General features: G+C 42.0%; 2 protein-coding genes across 7 annotated transcripts in view; one reads left to right on the top strand and one right to left on the bottom strand.

Moving 5' to 3' along the window:
- The window catches only part of UCHL1 (ubiquitin C-terminal hydrolase L1), a 5,063-nt gene extending 4,970 nt beyond the window's left edge, over window positions 1-93 (bottom strand). The window contains exon 1 of the mRNA XM_033513896.1: window positions 10-93. Within this exon, the coding sequence (XP_033369787.1) occupies window positions 10-93 (84 nt within the window). The remainder of the gene's footprint in view (window positions 1-9) is intronic.
- Window positions 94-14,478: 14,385 nt separating this feature from the next.
- The window catches only part of APBB2 (amyloid beta precursor protein binding family B member 2), a 162,364-nt gene continuing 150,231 nt past the window's right edge, over window positions 14,479-26,611 (top strand). For 5 of the 6 annotated variants that reach the window (XM_015624830.2, XM_015624838.2, XM_015624839.2 and 2 more), the window contains exon 1: window positions 14,479-14,579. The gene's annotated coding sequence lies outside the window, so the exon portion shown is untranslated. The remainder of the gene's footprint in view (window positions 14,580-26,611) is intronic. The other variant, XM_015624834.3, reaches the window with a different exon arrangement.

Below are 26,611 nucleotides of genomic sequence, written 5' to 3' on the forward strand. Positions count from 1 at the left end.
CCCTCTGACGTTGGCGTGGAGAAAGTGCTGGAAGCGGGCCGGCAGCGTGGGCAAGCGGCTGGCATCACCCAGGGCAACAGGTTTCTTCACCATCAGCCCAGGCCTTGGGCTCCGTGCATCCCGAAAACCCAAGTCTACATTTATGTGCCTGGCAGCTCCTAAGCGCCAGGCCCTGTTCTGTGTATGTTGCGTAAAGTATACAATGGTTTTGATATTCAACAAAATCATTAAACGCTTTTTTTTAAATTTCCAGTATGATATATCTGACATGAAAGTGTCCTGTGTGCTGATTGTATCTCTGCATTTGGACCAACCCTTGAACAAGTCTAGTGAACCTGGTTAAAAAATAGCGGGCTTTTTATCTTTTATTCATGACCTGACAGTTTCTGTGCACAATGTCTTTGGACTAGAACATGTCTAGAACAAGGAAACAAAACCAACCTGCTCAAAATACCAGCACTAATCACGTGGACTCCCAACAGCTTTTCAGATTTTACTGGTAAACAGCCTGATGGGAGCCTTGTGGACAAGCGAGATGCTTCACAGTTGTCTTTCAAACAATGCAAATACTGAACAAAAGAGTCAGCTGAATGTCTGCAGTCTGTTTGATTTTGATGACTTTCTTCCTTTGGTTTTTCACCATGTTTCAGAACAATTTGGGCCCCAACACAGCAAAATTTCTAAGTGCCTGCCTGATTTCAAGCAGATTTAAATTAACTTTAGGTCTACTGCACTGTCATTTAGTGGGGAATCATTCACATCAGGTGGTTGCACACATGCATTTTTGAACTGAGAATATTCATCAACATTACTCGGTTTACCATGAACTCCTTGGGAAAAAAACCTAGAGTTAATCTTTGAAATATGGCCATAAACGGTTCAAGATGCCGTCTCATACTAGTTCTTCCTATAACAAGACTTAGTGAAGATGAAACAGAATAGTAAGGCGGTCTTTGTATTTTGTGGCCTAAGCTGGGTTGTTTCTGGACAGGATAAAACCTTGAGCAACTTTCTCTGATCTTATAGCTGATCATGCCTTGACCAGGAGGCTGGTCTAGAGAAATCCTGAGACCCCTTCCTGAAGTACCCCATGATCCTGTGATTTAGTCTATCACAGTAAAGGGAAGAGCAGTACATACTGTTCAAAACCAAAGATTTCTGGGGAGGACAGGGGAAAGTAAATGACAGTCTCATTTATTTCTGGGGTTTTTTTCCCCCATTACTGTAGCTGAAAACAGTCTTTGATGCCTATAAGAAAACTAAAATTGTCCCAAAATATTAATTCTATATATGGCATCTTTGACTATCTTTCTTTTTATGATGAACTCCAAATGCACTGTAAGATGCAAGGATATCAAAGGAGCTCGAATGAGTAAGTCTAACGCTAGTGGTCCCTGACAGATATGTAGGAGAGTCTGCATGCAGCTTCTCTGAGAGGACAGCAAAACACTCATCTTGCAGCCTACAAAAGAAAAGGCTAAAAAAGGCAAGAAAATCCTATTTCTGAATTGTGCAGTAGCAAATGATCATTAGAACTTCAGCCTGCCTCAGCCATGGCAGTGCTTAGATCCCTAGGTTAGTCATCCCTGGGATGGCTCCTGTGTCTAGGCTGCTGAGAGAGACTGCAAACAGTTGTTCAAGTGTAATTTCGGGCTCTGCATACCATGTACAGAATGCAGGAAGTGATAGCAGAACTGTTTCTATGGAAGAATCTGTCAAATCTATCAAAACACTAATTTTAAAATAAAGAGTAAGTGTAACAACATCAAACTTCTAAAGCTGCTACTGTTGCATAAAGATGCCAGTCTCCAGAAAGTCGCATAAGAAGTAAAAGCTGTGTCATAGGCAGTCCCCATCCATCTCATTGCAAAGATGAAGGAAGTCTTTGGACCATCTTTCTTCAGAGCAGAAGATAGATGTGCCTAACACATTCAACCCAATTAATTTCCATTACTGCAGTAAAATAAATACTCACCTGGAAAAGTGACTGGTACTTTGCAGTCATAGTACTTGCGGTGTTCAACACTGTTCACAGTGTTAAGGTTTTGCTCAGATGTCTAATCTAGAAAGTGTGGACAGAGGAATCTTTGCCACATATATGATCTTTTGGCAGATTGCTTTCTCTTAGATATTGGCTTTGGTGTCAGTATTCACCAGTTGAAGGTTTACGTAAGAACTAGACCTATAATTAAGGCCTGTTCCTGAGTTCAGAGGATCTCCAAACAAAAGTACCTATAACAAGTAAGGTAGTGAAGGAGGCAAAGCTGGCCTCTGACAATGCAGAGCTCCCAAAATGGAAACTGAGGCTGTATACTATTCTTTAGAAAATAGTTTTCCTATTGTCCTGCCAAAATCCAAGCCCTGAGGCAGTCCAAGCCCACATCTTCTGCAGTATCCTCACCTGTCTAGCAACCACCTCAGACACGTGCTTTTCTTCATTTTCTTATAATGACTCACTTCCCAAAAGAAGGTACTAAACCCATTCCTGGAAATCTCCTTAATCCCCTCTACTCCCTACCTTCAAAACAAACAATTATTGTCTGTAGCTGGCTGCCCAGGGCAGCAGGATGCAGGTACATGGTTGTGCAGGTGCTGGAGCCACAGGATTTACTACATGTCACCATTCTCCTGGTAACTGCACATTTGCATTTACCCTACAGGGAGTAGAAGGTGTTTGAGATAACTGTGCTGACTTACTGTAAGCACCTCTGCTGGCTTGGGGATAAATCCTGCCTGAGACTAAATCCTGCCTGAGGTAAATCCTGCAGTTAGCTCAGTTTTACCATAGCAGTGTGCTTGAGAGAGATTGATTTACACACATATGCAGCATCCTTGCATGTGGATGTAGCAATGTTGATGCAGTGCCATGCTCCCTTTGGCATGGAGCTCCTGCTGTGACAGCATCCCTGAAACCAGAAACTTTGTGAGTCTCAACCCTTGCTCTAATGACAGCTCTGGGCTGAAGCTGTGGCCCAGAGAGAAAGGTGTGGATGGAACAAATGTGTACCTGGAATGGTAGGATTATGCTGCTCTAAATCCTAATCCTAACCCTAATGCAGATCTAAAATACAGCATTATGACAGGTGCTATGAAGAAAACCAATTTCATCCCAACCACAACCTGTGTCACAAGGTATCAAATATAAAACATATCTGGGACCACTGCAGGGACAGTGGGTGTCGGGGATCTGACTGCAGTCAGATATATACAGTCTATATATACATACATACATATATATATATATATATATATATATATATCTTCATAGAGAAGACTATAATATCACCCCCCTTCTCTTCTGGTAAATTGTAGCACAGCAGCAATTCCTGCATGAGACTGCCCCAGCCTTTAATTAGAAGATCAGAGGGATCAATAGGCCTAGCAATTGAGTGCTTTTATAGAGAGCCTGGGTCCATGAAAGATTGGAACAGGAAGAGAGACATCTGTTTGTTTCTGAATTGCATCCAGATTAATTTAAATACTTATGTGAGGAGTCTTGGTGACTGCAAGTCATGCAGCCCAGCATGCAGGGAAGTTTAAGTCCAGTCACTACTCAGCATCTGGCTGTCAGCTGCTGCTCTCCAGGTCCATGGGCCAGGACCTCTGGGCTGAAACATCTCAACTGTCAAGCAGCAGACTTGCAAATGGAAGAAATTCAAAGCAGCTCAGGGCTGAATGCTGAATGTGGGAAAAAAAGCCCAAATCTTTCTTTACTTAATGTAAAGGTTGGAAATGTATGTTTTTGTATTCCCTCATCCTCAAGAAGCATATATTTTGGCTAGGAGATGGAATAATTAATGGCTTATGAGGTGGAGACATACTGAAGGATGTGAACTCCGGGTCTGACCTGAGATGAAGACCAGCTGGAGAGGGGTAACAGAAGCAGTGCAGGTAAAACTGTCAGGCTGATGAAAGGGGCTGCTCTGCCAAGGACTGCCTTTGTGTGTATTGACTGCTAGCAGTGACTCTGCAATTGCTCTGAACTACAGCCAAGTCCACCAGCAGGTAAAGAATGTGTTCTACAGAATGCAAGAGCTGTTCTGGAAGTCTGTAGGTGGAAGTGTTAAACTGCTGAAATGTAGCTTTGAATTTTTGCCTTGAGAGCCTCAGTTCTAAAGAGTGCAGCTATGGTTTCCTTGATTTCAGATCTGTCTGGCAGGATGCTGACAATTCATCATTCCTATACAAAATCATGTCTACCAAACAGTGATGGTGTCTATCAGAAGCACAGCATTAGCATGCTTTGTTTCACAGTAGAAGTAGGACAAACAGAGAGTGACTTTTTCCTCTTTTCACAAAGAAAGTTAGGAAGGACATCACTGTTGGCAAGGGTCTCTTGGTTTCAAATTAAATGATACACCATCTGGTTATGAAAGATATGAAAGCTTGCAAGGCTTGTCTCAAAGGATAAGAAAGACAGTATACTGGCACCTGGGCAATCAGCATCTGTCTCCTTTCCCTGAAATGCTTTCTTTGGTGATGTTAGCAATCTATCCTTTTTCCTCTACAGGCAGGAATAATCTATCCTTCTAGCCCTGTAGAAGAGAACAATCCCTGCTTCCTTGTTCTTTGTTTTGTTGACTTAAACATTCTTAGGATTAGTGCTTTTATCTAGAGATATATGTACAAAATATACATTTCAAGAGGTCCTGGTTCTGTGCAGTGATTTAGCATAATATATTTAATAGCTAATAATAATGAATTTTAATTTTGATGTAATACTTGGATGATCTGTACTTAGGACTTGCATACCTACTTACATTTTCATCCAAAGAATGCTTTCCTCAGATTAATAGGCACAAAATAAAACAGGAAGAGCCATGTGTTTTAAACTACTAGTTGTGAGAGACATAAATAGCAGCACTTGACTCTTGTAATACACCCTCTAGTACAACACTGTGCCTCTTTCCAAGCACTGTATTGTGCCAGGCCATCCTGGGGTGACCCCAGTCTGCTTCTCCCCTGCAGTCTTCAGTTTCTTCTGTAACAACTTAGCAAAGCCTATCCTTAGATTTGTTCCTAAATGCTCTCTAGCCATACAACAGCACCTAAAAAGCATTAAACTCTCCCTGAGCTCTGGGGCTGCTGGAAGAGCTTACCTTAGACAGGATGAGTTTCTTGTGAAACAAAATAAAAGGCTACTTCAAATCAGCTCTGGAGCACTATCCACTTTTAAGCGGGAGGAGAGTAGCAGAAGACAAGAAGAGATAAGAAGTGTTGTCAGTCAGTTGAAAGGATATCAAGACATTGACTCAGTAGTACTTTTACAGTAGTAGAGGACCACTTCCTCAGGCTTATGGGGTGCTGAGGGAAAGGCACAGCCACCTCCCAAATACCTCTTTATGTCAGCAGTCTCCAACCTCTAAATTTAAACCTTTTCAGGGAAAGAGCAGAATACATGCTTTAAGGAGCTGCTGAGGATTGAACTTCTGGATCAAGCCTATTGTCACCTGCTTTCTCTGTACACGCTAGTGTAGCTTTGATGTTTCTGGGGGAAATGTGAGGAGAGAATGAAGAAATTGGCTAGCCTGTTGTTGAATGAAGAAGGGAGAAATATGGCTCTACCAGAAGGGAATAGCAAGGGGTTTTGTGTTTGTTGAAGAAAAAAGAAAAAGGGGCTTGTCTAGCTTGCTTGACAACAGAGGCACGTGTTAGACAAGGACTCCTGTGTGCAGGGGGTTTACTGTGAGATCTTGTAACTACTCCAGGTCAGCACAACAAACCATCTTAGACTATGTCCTAGATATCAGCTATCTTCTGAGGAGAAGGAAAAGCAGACTTTAGTCTGCCAAGATAGCGATGGGCAGATGTAAAAGGCATTCCTTCATCTTGTCTTTTTTATGCAAATGGAGGCCGTAAGAAGAATTTAAAGTAGTTGACACTTGAAATCAGTGAACAACTTCATGAAAATAAATAAATAAATAAATAAATTTTAAAAAAATCCTAAGTCCCCGATGGGTTTTTTTTTTTCAGCTAACTTAGTCACAGGATCCTGAAAGATGATTGCTTTTTCCACATAACTGACATGGTCCTGTATTCTTTTTATATCTTGTGAGTAGTCTTCTGGTCAACTGTCTCCACCTGATCTCTATATATATGTTCACCCCCACTTACAGAAATTCTGAAATAAGTTGTGCTCAGCTTAATATGTTCTCTAAAATCTGCACTTGCATAACAAAAATGACCCTGAACTCCTACACATCAACAAGGACAGATGTAGCACAATATTTACACTAATTTGTGCCAAAGGACTAGTTTCCTAATCTACATGTGCACATTCTTGAGAAGCATGAGGATTTTGTTTTTAATTAAAGTGCTCTGATCTAAAGCTTTAGCTGCAGACAATCTATGAGATGCTTAAGCATGGTTCTTCTGTTGGAGACAGTTCACCTGGGGAGTGATGTTGGCACAGAGCTGCTGCCAATTCAGTGAGTGAAGCCAAGAGTCTGGGGTCCCTGAATTGTCCTGAGTCTGCCCTGAGCCTGCCTAGCTAGTCCCATCCTGAAGTGGGCTACACGGGAAGGAAATTTTATACATCTGAGACAGTGTCAAACTTCAGCTTCTTAATCATTCCTAAGGCATACCTTAGAGTTCCTAGACTCTAGACATACTTGGTGTGCCAGCTTGTCAGGGCAGTGACTCAGAAGTGACTCAGAGCAGCATAGCTTTGCCTCCTTCACACTGTGACCATGGTAGATAAAAAGACTTACAGACCTAGATCTGAGCTGCTCTTGCTTCTCTACCCTGTAACAGCATATAGAAGCATGAAATGCATCCCTTAGTCATGCTAGCAGATTGTGGTTTTTAGGCAACAAGATCTCCAAAGTCTTTGCTGTACAAATTCCTATTTTAATTACAAATAACAGTAGTTATTCCCTTGTACTTACAAGTCAAGTCTTTGATTTCAAAATGTGTAAGAATAAGAGACTTAACCTTACATTTATAGCCACTTTCCAGAAGTACATCTGGCAGAACATAACCTTTTGGTTAAATTATAATGCTGACACCAAGTGTTTTACACATGATGACCACCCAGAGTCTTGCTAATGCAAAACAGTTGTCCTGTACGTGCTGCTCTTACTAGCTGGGCGATGCAGCAGCGCAGGGGCCTAGCTGCTCTGACACTGCTGGGGATGTGGCTGGTGGAAGGTTAGTCTTGGCTGAACTGCAAGCAATTAACATTAAAAACACGGTGAAACAAATCCAGTCAGGAAACATCAGCCCTTCCAAGCTGCCTTTGACCCAGCCACTCCTAGAACCTAACACTATAATGCCTCCTGTGCATCTTCAGACGCTGCTCTCAGAGCACCAGCTGTGCTGAGAAAGGGAGGATTTTTTTTCACTCTCTGCTTCAGGAATTTTTTCACACTACACAAGAAGGATAATATTTCCAAATGTTAGAGAAGTGTTTAGACAGTGTTTGTCACTGATAGAGAAACTTCTTTTCTGATCAGTTTAACAAGTGCTGTTTTGAATTTATTAAAGCACATGTTGGTATGAAGAACACCATCGTTTGGACCTTGAGCCATACTGTTTTAGTGGAGGAGTTTAGATTATGTATATGCATGCTGAAACAAATCTCTGTCTCAGTGGAGAAAAATATTTAGATTGCGAGGGAAACTACACTATGGATCAGAAAAACAATGGGACTCTATCACATTCTACAGTTGCAAATATAAACGCAAAACACGCTGCTCTTTCCTGTGTATGTTTATACACGTAGGGCAAAATTCCCATTGAGTGCATTTGCAGCCTGGGCTTTTCTAGTTGTATTTAGGACATTAGGCACTGGACTTTTGTCTCTCTTGTTTCAGAGACAAAGCACTGACCTTCTGCTGTTAGCAAACCTAGTGTTTCCAACTTTATCTTAGCTTTCTGTACCTCTTAATGTGTATTAGTGGGTGTGAATGTATATATATGCATAACATAGAACCATAGAATTCTAGAGTGGTTTGGGTTGGAAGAAGCCTTAAAGATCATCCAGTAAGGATGACAGAATTGTAGAATATTCTGAGTTGGAAGAAACCCATAAGGATCATCAAAGTCCAACTCCTAGCCCTGCACAGGACAACCCCAATAATTACACCATGTGTCTGAGAACATTTTCCAAACATTTCTTGAAATCTATCAGGCTTGGTGCTGTGACCACTTCTCTGGAGAGCCTGTTCCAGTGCCCAATCATGTGCTGGGTGAAGAACCTTTTTCTAATATCCAGCTTAAATCTCCCCTGACCCAGCTTCATGCTATTTCCTCAAGTTCTGTCACTGGTCACCACAGAGAAGAGATCAGTGTCTGCCCCTCCTCTTCCCCTCATGAGGAAGTTGTATATTGTGATGAGGTCTCCCCTCAGTGTCCTCTTCTCCAGGCTGAACAGACCAAGTGCCCTCAGGTGCTCTCGTATGGCTCTCCCTCAAGACCCTTCACCAATCTCCATAGTCCTCCTTTGGACACTCTCTAATAGCTTTATATCCTTCTTGTATTGTGGTGACCAAAACTGCACACAATATTTAAGTTGAGGCTGCACCAGTGCAGAACAGAGTGGAACAATCCTTGCCTGGCTGGCAATGCTGTGCCTGATGCCCCCCAGGACAAGCTTGGCCCTCCTGGCTGCCAGGGCACTGCTGAACTGAACTCATGTTCACCTTTCCACTGACCAGGACACAGAGGTCTCTTTCCAAGGTGTTACTTGCTATCATCTCATCCTCCAGTTTGTATGTGCAGGTGCAGAATCCATCACTTACCCTGTGAAACTTCATACACTTGGTGATTGTTCAGCACTCTAATTTGCTGATGTCTCTATGCAGGACTGCTCTACCTTCCAGGGAGTCAACAACTCTCACAATTTAGAACTGTTGGTAAACTTACTTTCAGGTCCTGTGTCCAAGTCAATTATAAGTACATTGAAGAGCACTGGCTCTAAATTAGAGCCATGTGGAACCCCACTAGTGACAGGTCCCCAGTCTGATGTCACCCCATTCACTGCAACCCTTTGCACCTGACTCGTGACACCCATCCCATGATGCGTTTATTCAGCTGTGTGCAGGACATTTAGTCCAGAAGGATACTTGAGAGACACTATGGAAAGCTTTACTGAAATCCAAAAGGGTTGCATCAACTGGCTTCCCTTGATTACCTAGGTGAGTTAACTTGTCATAAAAGCAAATTAAGTTAGTGAAACAGGACTGTCCCCTCATGAAGACATGCTGGCTGTGACAAATGACCATGTTGTCCTTCATGTGTTTTTTAAGAACTCCCAGAATAATTTTCTCCATAATTTTACCAGGCACAGAAGTTAGAATGACAGGTCTGTAGTACCTAAGGTCATCCTTCTTGCCCTTCTTGAAAGTTGGAACAACATTTGCCAGTTTCCAGTCAACTGTGACCTTTCCAATTCCCAAGACTATTCAAAAAATCTTTGAGAGAAGTCTCAAACCTCCTGCCATGGGCAGCAACACCTTCAACTATATGTGGCAGGTTTCTCAAACCATATGTATCATGAATGGGTCAGCCATTCTGGCCTGAAACATGGCTTTCCTGACTGCCTCACAGGGAGCTGTACTGATACATCATCCTTGGCTGCCTGTGGGGCAGACCCTGCAGTGAAGTTCTTCCAGGGAAAGCTCCAGCATGCCAGAGCAGAAGGCCTGAAGCCCAGCAGTTGCTGGCAATGGAGAGGTATTTTCCTAAAACTTAGAAATTGTGCTTCATTATATGCTGTTTGAACAACAAAATATTTATAGTCTAAAATGAAACCTACATTACAAAAATCTCTGTTGTATTCCTATTTCTCAGTTGTAGGAAAATATTAGTGATCATATGTTTCAGCACCCATCAGGGCTATAGGTCCCGTTCTAAGCAGCCAAGGCAAGAAAATCTAGCTAGATGTCAGCTTTGAAAGTGTGAGCTATTCTCTTTATCTGACTACCTATAATTACAGGCCTTTCTCTGTGGCAGCTTTCGAGTATTTTTGTCCACCAGAGCCACATAAAAGAGTAAGCGGAGTTTGCAGAAAAGTCAGCTCTGAAATCAGCTACTGGCTTCTAGCAGTGCCTAAGCAGCTTCTGTAGCATCTAGAAACTCTGCATTAATAGCAGCTTTTTTGTTACAAACAGCATCTTTCCCCCACCTGGCTGTTCCAGCTAGAAGGAAGTCCCAAATGGACTGTTTACCTACAGTGGTCAGTTGGTATTCAAATATGGTTATTGTGAGCAAACACAGTCACCCTGCTCACACTGCTCAGAACCTGCTGGAAATAATAAAAAAATGGAGCTGTCCCTGTTTGGATGAGTGGGTGGGCTGAGTAAATTCACCACATAGCCAAGGAGTTTATATTCCTGGGGTCCAGTCAGATCAGGCCACCTTTCCTTCATCCTCCCTATAGGAAATCCCAGTATACCACTGTGTAACAGGCAGAGAAAGGAGAGATCAGAGAATTACATTTAGACAGATGTCCAAGAGATCATTTATAATTACTTTACAACCACTCCTGGAAGCAAGGCTGTGCATTCCTGAAGAGCTAGAGAGAAACTTCAAAATCATCATTCTGCCTTGCTTGGCATGCCAAGATATCAGGGAACTGATAGCCTGCAAATTGCTCCACTTGCACTTGCTCCCATACAGCCTTCATTAAGGTAGTGGCAATGTGCCTGAGACAGTTAATACAGAAAATGGGAGAGGGCTCCATGAATATAGCAGGAGGCCTTGATTTAGTTTCTGGTTTGATTTAGCTACTGGAATAATCTTATCTGGGACTGATGTCTTCTGGCCTTTGCTTCTCCATAGAATAACTCAGGGAACTTTGTTCATGGCAGAATTAACCTTTCACTATATGCTAGCCCAGGGACCACTAAGGAGACAGGAATTCAAAATAATGGGAGTGATACATGCTTTCACACAGTTACTGAGAAGCAATGTATCTAGGGGACTGAATCTTCCAATCATATTCAAGCCTGTAATTAAAAAATTACATGCTAAGAGTCTAATTCTTAAATCTCCCAGCTGCAGGTACACTGTGTGTGGTGGTTTTTGCTTTTTCTGGAAAATGGTTTGATTTTGTATTTAAAATGGAGACAATGTAGCTGTGTGAAAATACTAGAGAAAGTGTTCCAACCATTCTGCTGTAACTGAATTTTCTTAGTTAAATTTCTGCGTTTAGGATCAATAAATTCAGCCAAAGATGGTGTACATTTCCCTGCGCCATGGAAGTGCAGTGGCACCACTAGATGGTAGCCTTGCTTATTTCATAGTCACCACTTTCCTAGTGTCCACTGCAGTAGGAGAGACGAGTTTCTCGAGATGGGATCATCACAGACTGTAATTTTCCCTCTACACGGAGACTAACTCACAAGTAAAAAGCTGCTACATGGAATAAAGCAGGGGAGAAACTGTGAGCTCCTCCTCAGAGCACACCTGGGGCACAGCCATTCACTGTTTGCAAGGCCTGCAAACCCATGTGGCAGTGGAGAAGGTCAGTTGCAGAGGTTTTCTTGCCAATGGAGATTCCTACGGACTGTCATTCCCTGTCGCAAAGTTGGAGAGATTTTGACCAAAATAAACTTGCAGTCAATAGTTCACACACACAGGAACAGCAAGATGATAATGAAATTCTTTTTGTATGAGCTGATAATACAGAAAGGCCTCTCTTTTTTTCCCACTGTTGTTTATAAACAGTATTCCACAAGACATTTGTCTGTTAAGTAAAAGAGTAGGTGTCCAACTTTGGACTTTGATTATCCTTGTGGATCCCTTCCAAAAATTATATGAAATATTTGATGAGATTTGTTAAGCCTAGGCAAACACTGCATCCATACAGAAATATTTCCAAGAAGCGACTGTATTGTGCAACTGCCCATTTAGGATGTATATGAAATGCCTTATTTTGTTCCTTTTTATGGCACCGCTTAATTTTTATTATATTGCAATCCAAAGTGCATTATATAGATATAATATATTATATATTATACAGTTACTATGTAACTAAATACTAATCATAACTCTAACCACATAGTGAAAACCACAGTGCAGTGTCATCACACTTTATTAAAGGAACATGAATTTCTGAGTATCTTGCCTGAGCATTTCTGTCAGGGAAATTTATTAATAGGCTATTCACTAATAATCTTGGTAACCTGCTAGTTGTCTTGCATCTCTTCAGTAGATATAATGCATATTCCAGGGAGAGTTCTTCTCCAGTATGCTGTCAAAGCATAAAAGCTTTCCCTCCTGCTGGTTGCTGTGCTATGTTAAAGAGGGAAGAAACTTGATTTTCAAATGCTGGAATTTGATGAATCACCTTTGGATGTTTCAGTAGGTCATTGGTCCTTCTGAAACTGATCACGATAACACAATTTTATTACAGACCATTTTAACTATTTGGGGGCTTTTTTGGGTGATCATCATAGCCTTGAATCTAAAAATATCAATTAAAATGTGAGTTCTAGCCTATAAAAGTGTTAGGAGATTAAATCATGTCCAATTTTAAGACAAATGGAAAAAGGGGGTAACACTACACAAAAGAACAATACATTTAAGAGTAAGTTATTAAATATTAAAGTACAATTTCTAGGTGCTTTGCTCTGAATTACTTTGCCTGTCATACGTCTTCACCTAACTGTCATTTCTTCTTGTTCATCAGTGTACTACTTATAATTACAAATATTTTTTTTCAGTTCTTTAGGCTGGTGGATGTTAATAAGCATTTCTAATTAAAAAAATAATATTGCTATTAATCTTAATGATCCTTTAAATTGTTCTCAGTTCATGAGTGTTCTGTTATTACCAGGAACATAATTGTAAAGGCAGGGAACAAAGTACAGAAAGCTATGGAATGCATAGGAAAAATCATCTCTTGCAGATAAATAGATTTGCTGTTATAAAAGGTAGGATAAATTTTAAAGTAGGCTTGGGCACATCAATAGGACTACTAAATGTGTTTACATTTACAAGAACATGTAAGAAAATGTATGAGATGCCAATTTCATTATTGTAATAGACTCCTTTGACCTCATTATACATCTTAAGTCACTTCAATATGCCACTATTTTACTGTTGATTGTTTTGCATCCGCTGTTTCAGGGACCTCCTAAAAGTGTTAGAAGGTGTAGAAGTAAAAGTTCTATTGCATACTTTCCACTGAACAACCATCTTATGTTGAACATTTGCTTTAGCAATGACCAATTTCTTCCCCCGCAATCTCAAATGCCTAGCTTGACAGAACAGACAATATTCCACATATTTGGAAGGCATTAAACAGAAATCTCTTCCTACGCCTGTGCTTTATTAAACCTCATTTCTAACTGTCTGGGATGTTGCTGTGATTCTCTACTCATCCATCTCAAGATGTGTCTAGAGATTATATCTGAACCATAATCCTATTGCAGTGCATGTAGGTTAGAGCAGTGAAGTTGCCAGGCCTATTCTTTACTTGTTTGTTTTCCACATATGAGAACACCTCCTTCTTTTCCATTCTAACTGGCAACTTGAGTTTTGAGAACCACCAGAACACAGCTGCCTGGAGCACTACGCTGATGCCAAGCACACTCCATTAATCCATGACCAGAGGAGCTTGCTAATGTTCTCCAGCCATGTGGGTCTTTAACTCCCTGCCATGTAACTACTTGGTGCCCATATCCAGTGTGAAAAACAACCCATTCTTCGGATCACAGAAACATACAAGTGTTAGAGCTGGAAAAGATACCTAAGATCTTAAAGACCAGTCATTAAACCGGCACTGCCAAGTCTGACACTTAACCACATCCCCAAATACCAAAACTACTCATCCTTCTAAGTATCTCCAGGGATGGTAATTCCACCATTTCCCTGTGCAGCCTGTTCCAATGCTTAACAACCATTCATTCAGAGAAGAAATTTTCCTTAATATCCAGCACTAACCTCCCATGGTGCAACTTGAGGCTTTCTTCTTGTTTTATTGCTTTTCACCTGGGAGAAGTGACCAACCCTGACCTCCTTTCACGTAATTGTAGGGAGTGATAAAATCTTCTTCTAGGGCTTCCCAGCCTACTTGGTTGGCTACCTATCTGTCTACTTTTCTGCCTCTCACTGTTGTCAGAGGAGCACAGGGATATAGCAGGTGGCATTTTAGGAGGCACTCCCTCACCTTGATACGGGCGTTACTACACTTGCCAAGCACGAGCCAGACCCTTTTTTTTCCCCTAAGGAGAAAAAGAATTTTTTTTTTTTTTTTTTTTTTCCAGGGCTTAGACCTGCCTCACACACACACACACAAAACCTCTACTCCTTCTGAGACGTGCATCTGCTCTGATGGGAGCGGTGCGGCCCGGCCCAGGCGGGGCGGGAGCAGGCCCCGCCGGGGGCCCACACGACATGGCGCCCATCGCCCCCTCGCCCCGCCTCGCCCCGCCCGGCCCGGCCGGCACCCTGCGGGCCGCGGCTCTGGGCGGCGGCCGGGGCGGAGGGAGAGGAGGGGCGGCGGCGGCCGGCGGCCGGAATCGTTTCCTGGGTAAGCGCAGCGGGCTGGGAAGCGTTTCCGGAAGGCTGGCCGCATCCCGCAGCGGCTACGGGAGCCTCCGGGGCGGGCGGCGGAGCGGTGCGGCGGGCAGGTGCGCTCTGTGGTGGGCGGTGGGGAGGGGAGGGCAGAGAGGGCAGAGCAGGGCAGGGCAGAGCAGAGCAGAGCAGGGCAGCGTGTCCCGTGCCGCGGCAGAGCCCCGGTGCGCGGCCGCCCGCCGTGCCGCCGTTCCGCCCGGACCGCTGCCGGTGCCACCGGGCGGGAGGCCGGGGGAGGGTCCCGCCGTCCTTGCCCGGGGCGATTCCGGCGCATCCTGGTGCCGGGGGTGGGGGCCGAGGCCGGCCTGCTGTCCGCTGCCTTCCCCCGGTGTGCAGGAGCGCTGCCGCTGCTACTGCAGAGCGCTGGCCGAGCCTGCGGCGAGCGTGGGCTCTGCTCCCGCGGGCGGCGAATAGCAGCGGCAGCCGGTCTTGTTCTGCTGGTGGCGGTGCGGTAAAAAAAGCCTGAAAAATGGTAAAAGTGCCTGTACAAGTAGCAATTTTTTTTGCACTGTTGTTTTTTTTCTTTCTTTTTTAATTAGTAGAGTGAGCGAGTTGAGCTCTTTGATTAAATTAAACCCTCGAGTGAGGGTTGCGCGCGGGGCTGCAGATGGGAGCGTGCAAAAAATACAGTTCTCGGAAAAAAACGTGGAGCTCATGAATCTGTCTTGGAAGTTGTCAGGAATTTGCTTGGGCCCCAAGGCAGCAACGGAGCTACTTTTCGTTGCGTCTAGAGAGACAGATAAAATAGAAAGTGTAACGGTTTGTATTTGTGTTTCCTTGCTTCTCCCGCTTGTTTGCAATGTTTTATAGTTCTTGGCTGGGCTCCTGCTTGCTAGGGAGGGTAAGTGTACTTCTGGGCTTTAAATACAAAATAACAAAACCAAGAAGAAACCTCAACTCCGCAGTGGTGATGCGCTGGTATAGGCTTTGTGTGTTGTGGATGCTACTGGTAGTTGTACAACGTAAATGGCATCTGCAGTCAGTTTTCAGGGTTACCGAATCTGCTGCGAGTTTCAGTGCTTCACGAAGATCTGCTGTGTTGCCCCAGAAGCTGAGGTACAGTTGCTGCTGAGCTGCTGCAGCTTTTCTGTGTCCTCTGGCTCGGAGGTGTGCTCCACCAGTTTGTTCTAGATCCTATATGTCATCATCCTGCCATCTCGTGCTCTGGTATTTTCTGAATGGGTTGTCTGTCTTGTGTTTAAAACTATTTTCTGCTGGCATAATTGCATTTAGTTAAAATAATGGTGCAGATGTCCTAGCACTTAAAGGAAGAGACATCTTCTTATGGTGACCTTGGGACAAAATCTTGGCTGATTAATTTCCTTGCCTGGAACAGTCATGCGGAGTGTGGATATTTTTGTTCTTCCTTTGCAGCAATGAATGTGTGATGGAATACTTTCTGGCTTGGTTTTTTTGGGTTTTTTTGTAATCTAAGGGAAATCAAGGCTTGGAGAAGACTCTTTGGGATGAAGAGTAATTTTAGCCTGTGTTATGAAGAAAACAGAACTGTTGTAACAAGGAGGAAGATTCTTGGCTCTGAAGCAGCGTGTGAGTGCCTTTCCCAGCAAGAGTCATCTAAATAGTAGATTACAACTGTGGGAATCATTTGCTAGGAGAGGAAATGCATGACTCGGAAACCTGGCTTATTCTTTTTGGTTTTCAGTTCTGCAGCTAAGTTGGAAACCAGTGACAAAACTGTCATTTTTGGTGTGGTGTTGAGTAGACCCCCCTGTGCCATTAGTCAGGAGAGATGGTGACTTCCTTAGGAAGTGTCTGAGGCGCCTAGAAAGGGCTGCTGCAGGGTTTGAGCTGAAGAGAGTGGTGACTTCAGGAGCTTGTTAAGGGGTAATTTGAGTACTTAAGATTGCCTGCTGTAAGGATTTTTTAGCAGATGTTGTGAAAAACTAAAGTGAATCCTCGTAGTTGAAAGGTAATGGTGAGCAATTGACTGATTACATCTCCATCAGATAGCAAGCTTTGACACAGGATGTGTAGTCATACTTGAACAGATCATCCACACTGAAGACAAACTATACTGTGTATCCTTTTCTATTCTTACCTTTGTACCCTACTGCAAACAAGGAGCTCCATTGCTGAGAGCAGTAGAGCTAGGCATGTACTGGGGGCACTGGCTGATCTCTGGCCAAATTGCTGCTGCTATGGAGAGTAAAGGTGGAGGTGGAGTGTGTTAGACCAGCAGACAAGCAGGAAGGGTGATGGCTCCTGGGGAATGCCAGCCATGGGTTCTCTCACCTGTGCTGCAGGTGGGACAGTGCAGACTGACGCTGGAGGACAGCAATGTCAATTGTTCCAGAGAAGACAAGGAAAGCCTGGCTTGTTTAGCCTAGCAAATGAGGCTGAGGTGGAATATGATTGCTGTCTGCAAGTACAGCTGGGATATGAACACTAGAAAGGGAGAGGGGAGCTATTTAAGCTAAAGAACAATGTTGGCATGAGAACAAATGGATATAAACTGGCATGAATAAACTTAAACTGAAATTTACACAGTTTCTTCCCTAAATGGGCTCAGGTTCTAGAACAACCTTAAAAAGGGATAAATGGGAGCAAGCCCCTTAACTGGCTCTTGAAGATATGTTGAGGAAGTATTGTATGCTTGTAGGAGAGAAAGCTTGGTGACTCAGGAAAAGCTTTCCTGTATATCTGAGTTAATAATAGATTTTATGTGTTATTGTTTCTTATTTTTAAAATCTGACATTACAAAACTGGTATAAAAATGTCTGCTTTACAGCTTTATTGCTACATGGTTGCAATGTGCTTAGTGACCACTTTCTGAAATGTTTTGCATATTCATCTTTTTCCCCCTATATGTGTTAATAAGAATAATGAATAATGTGTTGTCTAACAACTGCATCTAATTGTGTGGAAAATCTTTTTCCCTAAAGTCCAAGCTGCGCAAATGAAAGCTATGTGTTTGTATGTGTGAGCTGTTTGAAAATATTAACTTTCACGTTAAAAATGAACTGCAGCCATTCCTCCTCCCCCTAGTATATGAGAAATTCATAAATTCTCTGAAAAAGGAGTGTTCAGGGGTCTGTGCAGTAGACCCAGGTAGTTTGAACTGAGACCAGTTCTCCAAGGTATGCTGTGACTGAAAGACTAGAATTAAATGAAGTTAAATTTGAAAACAAGTCTAGTTGAGCTAGTTGTGCATGGTATTTGTCTCATTTGCTGTCCTGCAGAGTAGCTGAGTTATCTGGCATGCTGGTTGCAGCAGTTGAACTTCTATGAAGTCTGTAGCTGGTTTGAAAAATATTGTGTGTGCAACAAGGAATACAACCAGCTGCAGATGCCATATAATGGATACTGTGACTGTCAGCAGTGCCTGACTGCTTCACATGGTGACCAGTACCTCTGTGCCTGTTTCCTTGTCTCATTATGCTCTGGATGGAGGACTAATCTATGCTGTCCCCAGAGATTTAAGAAGCAGAAGGTGTTCTTGGAATGCTCTGTGTGGTGTCCTGCTTTAGTTGCCTAATTCTTTTTACCCTTCAGCCTGATTTCTTTGTAATTTGTTGTCTTCTGTGACCTTATTTATTTTTAACAAGATGCTCTTATTCAAAACCTCTATAGATACTCTCTGAACCTCTGGCCATTCTCAGCTTGGTGCAGAGTTGGGTGCAAGCTTTCCCTTCAAAACATTTAGTGGCTTTTGGTTCCAAATGCCTGTCTGGTCTGTCTGCAGCCTCCTGGGACCTTGTTGCAGCCTCTATGGCCTTTAGCCAGGAGTGCTGCTTGTCTGTACGTCTGCTCCTGGCTGAGAAAATAATTCTTTCTTTCTGCTTGGCTTCCTCTGGATCCCTGCTGAGATTATTGTCTCTTTTACCACTTTCCATTCACCTGCAAGGGGTGTTACAGGTGGGAGGCTATAGAGCTCTGGCAGAAAAATTTGAGGGAAGTCTTGTGTTTTGGAGAGTGTCCTGGGATTGCTAATGAACACTGGTTTATCTCTGCCTCATCTGGGAGCTCCTGGTTGCTGAAGTCTGTTGCCAAGGGTGTAAGAGCAGACCCTGCAGCAAGGCAATGGGAAATGAATGTAGGAGTCTGCCCTGACAGACAGCAGACCCTTGGCCTCCATCACTCTCATGATAGTGAGTTAACCTTGTTAAAGAAAGTGGGTTTCTTTATGCCTTAAAAAGATGAAACTTGATTTAGCTGGAGATCTAAGGTCAGCCTCAAAGTTCTGTCTTTGTTTCTCCAATGTTAAAGACGTTTTCTTTCTTTAACTGAAATGTGCTGAGCTTGAGTCTTCCCTGAAAATGTGATATTTGTTTGGATAAGTATTCAGATCATGACTTTTACTGCTGAACAAACCCTGCATCTGAGTGTAACACTGATTAGTGCATTTTTAAAGTGGTCTGCATACCAATTAGGATGATTAACTGGATGGAAATATGTGCGTTTATCAGTAGTCTTTGCTGCATTTGATACTGAACACCGATCTCAGATGAAGTCAGATGAATTTCAGTCTAGGAAATCACAAATGTAAATTACTAACTTGTGTAGTAGTGCATTAAAAGTAATAACATGTGACAGAGAGAGGTTTTCTAGAAAATAAAATGTGCAAATTTTTCTTCTGACCTCAGTCCCAGCTATCCAGTGTATGTAATCCTGGTTTGTTTTACCTTATGAATAGTGCTATGGCTGTAAAGTACTTTAAGCAAACTCCTGGCAGACTTATATTTGACAGTTTAATCTGTCTGACTTCACAATTTAAAAACCTCCACTAAAATCTCAGTGTGTCCTCCTGTAGCTATGCCAAAATAGAGTTATAACTCAGGGATTTATTACTGTTTGGCTGTTCTTATTTTCTGTAGAAGACTTAAGGGGAAGCTTTTTTTTCCTTTGTCTTCTTTGGTGGATTACATTGCACCCCAGATAATAATTGTCTAACCCTGTCAGACAAAGTATCAGCTCTGTCTGCCTTTGGAAAAAACCCTCCTGGAAGCAATAGTCATTCTTCACAATGATACACTTTAAAGCAATTTTGCAGTGTGTTTAGTCGTTTTGTTGGAGGTTAATTTTTGTTTGCCTTAAGCGCAATGTGTAGTTTAAGATTCAAAGGCACCAAAAGGAACATTTCTGAAGTACTTCTGCAGATTTCAAGTATAGATGATGTGTTTAAAAATACCATTTGGATTTAATGTTGGCATTAATATGTTTCATGCAGTAGTTTCTTAGTCACAACTGATTTTTTCCTTATATCTGTTAGCTGGTTATAGAGAGAGGTTTCCTGATATAATTACTGTGTGTGATTCCAAAGAGAAGGAAATTGACAGGCATTAATGCTTCTTACCTTTATAAATTAACTTGTTTTAACAGAAGAAACTACCATAAGCTTTATATATTTTGTTGTTGCTATCTGTTGTAGAAGCATATCTTTTCTTTGCAGTGTTCTCAGGATAGGAAACCCTCCAAACAGTTATTAAATGGGAACCATTAGTGTGCCTATATTGGCACAAATTAGTTAAGACTTTATTGGAAACCTTGTAAGTATAATTTCTCAGATGAGTTGAAGGGAGATGCTACAGGGCTCTTACAGGCCAGCTGCAGAATTCAGCAAATGAGGAGCTTGACATTAAGCCATCCTATGTATTTAATATAGTATTTCATTTACCCAAACTACTGCCATATTTACCCAAACTACTGCTTCCACTTCATAAGGAAGTGGAAGCAGAAGTTTGGGTAAATATGGCAACGAATTCATTGCTCTTGTGTTTACACTTGCCTTGTCAATTCTATTTGCAAAGAGGTTTATTGTTAGGAGGAGATATTTCTTAGCTGAAAGGAACTGCAAGGAAGAGAAATAAGGAGGAGGAATGCCCTCCCTTGGAGAACTTGGCATTTGACATACCAAATTGGGATTTAAATGTGGCATAATAGAAAGAAAGATTAATTAAATTGGTTAAGTGAGTTGGAGATACTAGTGAGTAGGCCACAATCTATGAACTTACAGGAAGATTCATCTGGAACTAAATACAGTAGGCAGCCTGGGTGTTTGGGATGCACATGGCATTAAGAAAACCTTCAGCACTATGTGATGATCTTGTCTAGTTGGCACCCTGCGTGCCTCCTATGTGAGCAGGAGAGGTGGGTTCTCCATGGTTTTTTTGTTGGTGTGTTGTTTTGTCTTTTTTTCCCTATACCCATCTGGGTGTAAAACCTTTGGGGAATGTGAGATCTCACTAGGTCAGGCACCCTGGTGGAGTGGCAGGTTGGGAAGCAACTCATATTTTTTGATTCCTGTGGGAGCCTGCTTGCCTTTTGCTTCCTTTTTTGTTCTTTCCTTCCCTCTCTCTTTTTCCCACCATAATTCAAGAAAATAAGTGAAACAGCATGCAAACCATCAGTAAAGGGAGTGGTTTAACACAGCTGTATATGAAAAGATACATGTACTCAGAGAAACAGAATTTTTAAATTTATTTTTTTTGAGAAGTTTGACATTAATTCCCTTAAAAATTCTCAAATTTAGGAAAAATATTTGATGATACTTGTGTATTTTAAAGAGAAACGTTAGAAAAAACACCTTTTTTAAATTATTTGATGTTTGCTTCTCAAAAGCATTTGAGATCGGATTTATTGTTAGAAAACTTTGTAGATTGGTAAGATGACTAACACAGGATATTGAAGTAACACAAAACAATGTTGGCTTTAAGCATGTGTTATTATTTAAAGCATGTGCAAGAACTTCTAGCAAACAATGCTTAGTTATGTATGTATGTTTTAACCTTATTTTTATAATCTTTACATTATGTCGTGTTATGTGACGTGCTGTTATGTCATCACTGACACATGTCCTGTATATTTTCTATTGCAAGTATGGATTTAAACATGGGTAAAAATGATGATTCTGTATCTCCCAAAATATAGGAAGCTTTCTGGTAGAGGCATATGAGCATTTAGGGACCAGTAATTCTTTCCTGAAAACCAATATAGATATGTCCTAATGTGATAAAGGTGGTGCTGTTTGTCAGGGAAATGGCTTAAGTGTTGCTTCCTGGGAAGTTTGTCTTTGCAGCCTAGCAGCATGTCAGTATTGTGATGCCCTTGCACTAAAGTGTAACTCTTGATAGCAGATCACAGAAAATTCAGGAATTCTCAGTGAGGGGTCTGTGTGGGGAGGGGCATCAAGAGATGCAATTGGGCTGTTCTGAGGGCTGTCAATGAGGCTTGATGCCAAGGATGTCCTGAAGTCATGGGAACCTCAGAGCATCGTTAAAGGTTTGTTTCTCAGGCAGGAGTCACGTTTCTGTTGTTTTATATTGGTTTGGCTAAAACTCAGCCAGGATATGTTGCATGTTGGTTCTGAAATACAGTGTCCATGCTCATGGCCAGCCGCTGTGTAGGAACACATGCAATGACGTGATATGGTTTTACTTGCTTGTTTCCAGGCAGAAAAAAGGGGGATCCCTTGGTGCTTCCCTGGTTCAACCAGCAAGTCAGGAGGTGATGTTTGTCCTCCTTCCCTTCCAGGGTGTGTGCATGTGTTACAGGGAAGGGAACAGGCAGGATATGGCAAAGTACATCCCTAAATTTGCTGTTTCCCTGGTAGCAGAGGCTCTGGTGACCCTCGTAGCCTCAGAGATGCGGCAGCTGAGAGCTGTCACTGTCCTTGCCTTGCAGTAATGCTGAGGCTTCACTGAGCAGTCTACCCTGGCAGTCTCTGGAGAGGCCAGGAGCTGGTGGCTGGCTGCCTGCCATCCTGCAGCACAGCCTGGCTCTGCTGCTGCCAAACCAGCAGGTAGGAGTGCTGGCTGGGCGGAAAGCGTTTTGTGGGATTTATCCAAAATAAATATCTAATTTTGCATGGGTGAGGCTGAAATTCTTCAGCTGCACCTCCTACTAGGGCAGAAGAGAAACCCTCCTTTTCATCACAATGCTTTTCTAAGCTTCTGTGCATATGCAAGGTAAAGCTATTATTTTCCTAAATTTAGAGTTTGGGTCCTCCTTCCTCGAGTTGTGATGGATGTCTAGATCTATACTACTTTGAAAACCTGTTTGAAGACACGTAAACCAAACTTCTCTGAACCTCCCCCAAAAGGCTCACAATCGAGCCATTTAGCTGACTTTTTTGCTTTTGCTCTGTGCTTCTACATAGTCCTTGAAGTGTAAATATAGAGCTGGAGAAAATAGCACTTGATCTGGTATCCCAGCTTGCACTAGACTTGAATTAAATTAGGAAATATGAGCTTCTGCTATAAATCAGAAACTTGAGTTTGTAACCCCTTAATTTTTGGCCTGATAAATCCTATTACTCCTCAAAAGCTGTTAAGGTTCATGTCTGTAAGTCCCAAGGTTGTTTTAAATCTGTGGGTTAAATAACACATATGCAAAGGTTTAAAATAAGACTGTCAGCCCACACAACATGTCGGCTGTAAAACCAAGACTGGACAGTGTGGGGCGGATTCAAGACACGCTGATCCAACTTCAAACCTAACTAGTGTTGAGCTTTAGCTTCTGCTGCCTATACTGCCTTTGCTGTGGTACAGGGATGGAAAATTCACAGGTTGCTGATATTTGTACTGGTGTCATTAGTCCTCCCAGTGTAATGGGGTGGATACTTTTTGTGCAGTGTTGTCACTCTAGGCTGAGAGAGCCTAGAGAGCTCTTGCTTGGCACACAGTGTGAGCATGTCCTGAGTTTTCCCTGCTGCTGAGTGCAAGTACTTGATAACTTCCTCAGGCAGCCAGTGTTCTAGCAGGGAACTGGGCTTTCCTCATTCTGGGGTTGTTCTTGGAGCTGAGGTTGCAAGCAAATATTTTAAGCACGGGTAGATGCAATGTGCTGTTATGGCAGCATGTGAATCCTCCTTGCACAGCCTTCAGAGGAGGTGTTGAAATTCTAGATTCATGATGTTAGAGGATGAAACTGAATTCGAATAGATTTTAAAGACTGACAGAGGAGATGCTCTAAGGAGAGTGACACACACACCCTGCAACTCCAAAATGAAGATACTGGTGCTTCCAAAGGCTGGCTCAGGAAAGGCACCTGCAAGAGGACTCTGCTGGAGGCAGGACCTAGTACACAAATAGATGAAGAGGAACTAATTACACAGAGGAGCTAGATGATGAGATTTGATGCAAAATGCAACAATAAAATAACCCTAAGTAACTTGCCCAGAGTTAGACGCTAACCTGGATATAAAACTCTTCTGTGGAGCAGTGGGGAGGCATAGTGTGTGCTAGGTATAAATAAATCCATTTTAAAATGTTTTCTAGGTTTTTCTTTCCTCTCCTTGTCTGTTTTAAGGGCAGGCTAAGGTTTATCCTGTAAGATTCTAAGTACCCAAATTTTAAAACAATTGTGTTTTGTTTTGCAGAAACTGAAGTTTCCACATGGAAGTTTTAGACACAAGCTATGTTCCTTTGCATTTTCTTGGCTATTCCTAATGTAATAGTGTCTGTAGCTGTCATTACCTCTAATTCAGAGGCATAAGGTACCTCAAAAGCTTTCACAGCACAACAGGGAGTTTTAATAGGCCATGAGACACCCTGTGCAAAGCTTGTCAAGTGGCCACAGCTGGTTAGTAAAAGTGGATGATTAAAAACGAGTGTTTTCCAAAGGTTTTGAGTGTGGCAGGCTCATTGATTAGCCATGTTTCTACTTCTTTCAGGAGCTGTGGGTGAAAACACTTTTTATTTGAAACAGAGCAGTGCACACATGAATGCTTGATACTCATGGATGCTCCTACTTTCTTACCTCAGATGGTATCTGCACAGCATACAGGAAATGGTAGTAAAATTACTAGTACTTTTGAAATGGGTGTTGTGGAGATTTTTAACCATAACTAGAAAGCTACACAATGTCTTAAACTTGAGAAAATGGTTCAATTTGAAGCAAAAGGCTTTGAATTGAAGAGTACATCACAATTTTACAAGGTGAAGTTATGCAGCTGAAGTAGATTCGTTTTACAGAGGGTCTGCTGAGGATTGACAGAGGCAAAGCACCATAGTGAAATGACAGTGTGGGCTGGATACCCTCTGATGGGGAGCAAGTATTTAAAAAAAAAAAAGGCAGCTCCACTGGGAAGTCTAACTCTAGAGCTGTTATTTTAAGGGTCATCGGGAATGGCTTCAGAAACTGAGTTTACTTTAGAATAGCAGTTTATTGTCAGAATTAAGATCAGAAAATTTGCTTATTGCTTCTGAAGAGAAGTAGCATTAGGAGGCTTTTACATGCTCATTTCCTTCATTTGCTCCATGCTTTTTCATGTTATAGCAATATCTGTGTTTAAAACAACCTTTTTCTTAAAACATTTATCTTCAAAGATAAAAGCAAAGTATTTATAATGCTAGTATGTCGTTGGCAGCTTTTAATTAGATGATCTGAGTACAAAGTTGAGAAATAGCATGCTGACAGGAATTTTTAGATCTGCTGGTTTTCCTGTTGTCACATGGATTTCGCCACATCGGTACAACTTATGATAATTACACCCTTGACCCAGTTATTCTTTTTATGCTTTCCTTTCCACATCAAGTCAGGCAAGCGTAAACATTTAATGTACATTAGAAAGGAGAAGTTTTGTCTTCAGAAATGAATCACAGTGGAAGGGGAGGAGGGAGAACAGCAAGTCTTGTGATTTTTTTCCCAGCATTCTTAATAAAATTGTTAGGTAGATGATACCAAGGCATCATACACACTCATAGGGGTTTCCCCCCAACTACTGATTGTTATAGATGAGTTTCTTAAACTGTATTCTTTGAACTGAAAACTTTGTATGCAAGTTGCATGTCAGCAGGTCAGCCGTGATTGTGTTGCCAAAGGAGGTCTGTTGATGCCACCATTCAGACAAGTGCCATGTTTTGGACTTTACTCCTGTGAGATGGTAATTGACTGCTGGCCCATATTATAAGGGCAGAAGAAGGTATTAAAAAAAAATAATTTTTTTTTAAAAAGAGTAATTGCCATAATAATTTTCTGAGTGGGGCCATTGGTAATATAAAAGAAACCAGTCAATTCTTTTTTTTTTTTTTCCTGAGGATAAAAATGGGACGTAGAAGTGATGATAGTATAGTAGACACCTTCAGATTGCCTTTATCACAGATGATCTGTTTTCCTGGATCTTCACAGGTAATCATTATCACTTAGGTCCTTCTGTCTTTGTCTAGAGGAAACACATCTTTACCCTCCATCCTGATTTTGTGTAAATCATTAATTGCTCTTCTGTTTCATTTAGCTGCAGCCAACCATCAGATGTGGGATCATATTATTATTAAAGAACTCTGATGCTTTAATTACATGTGTGCCACACTTTTTAGTGCTATTACAGAGAGGTTGCACACTGCCTGTACATCCAGGCAGGCATAGTGAGAATAGTACTGGGATTTTTTCTGTGAATTTTTGAGTGACTGTTATCAAGACTGTCATGTGTATGTAACCATACACAGCATAAATTGCTGCTCCAACTAAACTTAGAATATGTAAGCAGTAAAGCTTTGCTCCAATGAATTAATTCTCATGCTCTCAGGTATCAACACTGGTTAAAATTGGCTAAATTTCATGTCAGTGATCCCTTTGTACAAACATATATTTGTTATCTCGGTACAGCAGTGTGGGATTTCTGAGGACGAGCACTGCAAGCCGCCAGCTGAGCTGAAAGGTCTCACGTGTCTCTTCCCCAGCATGGAGTGACTTTAACACCTCTCAAGGCCTGTGACACAATTGTGCTTGTCTGCAATTAGTTGCTTGACTAATTTCCAGTGCTGGTGGTTATTGGTGGTTACAGGGACAGCAATGTTGTTGCTCTATACTAGGTATTTTGTAAAGAACAGAAATTAACAGGTATATTTTGTTGTGGAAAATGTGGATTTCCTTGAGGTGACTTTTCATATTGGGAGGGAAAAGACAAACTTTGAATTTCTCATTCTCAGCAGACTGCTGCTTCTTGGAGTAAGTGAAACAGAAGCTGTAGGAAAAGCTGTTATTTTCTTGGATGACTAACCATATTTTTTATTCTCTGTATAGAATCATAGAATAGCTTGAGTTGGAAGGGACCTTAAAACTCTTATTCCACCTCCTGTGCCATGGACAGGGACACCTTTCACTAAAGCAGGTTGCTCAAAGCACCATC

The sequence above is a fragment of the Parus major genome, chromosome 4, assembly GCF_001522545.3.
Source record: "Parus major isolate Abel chromosome 4, Parus_major1.1, whole genome shotgun sequence".
NCBI classification, from domain to species: Eukaryota; Metazoa; Chordata; class Aves; order Passeriformes; family Paridae; genus Parus; species Parus major.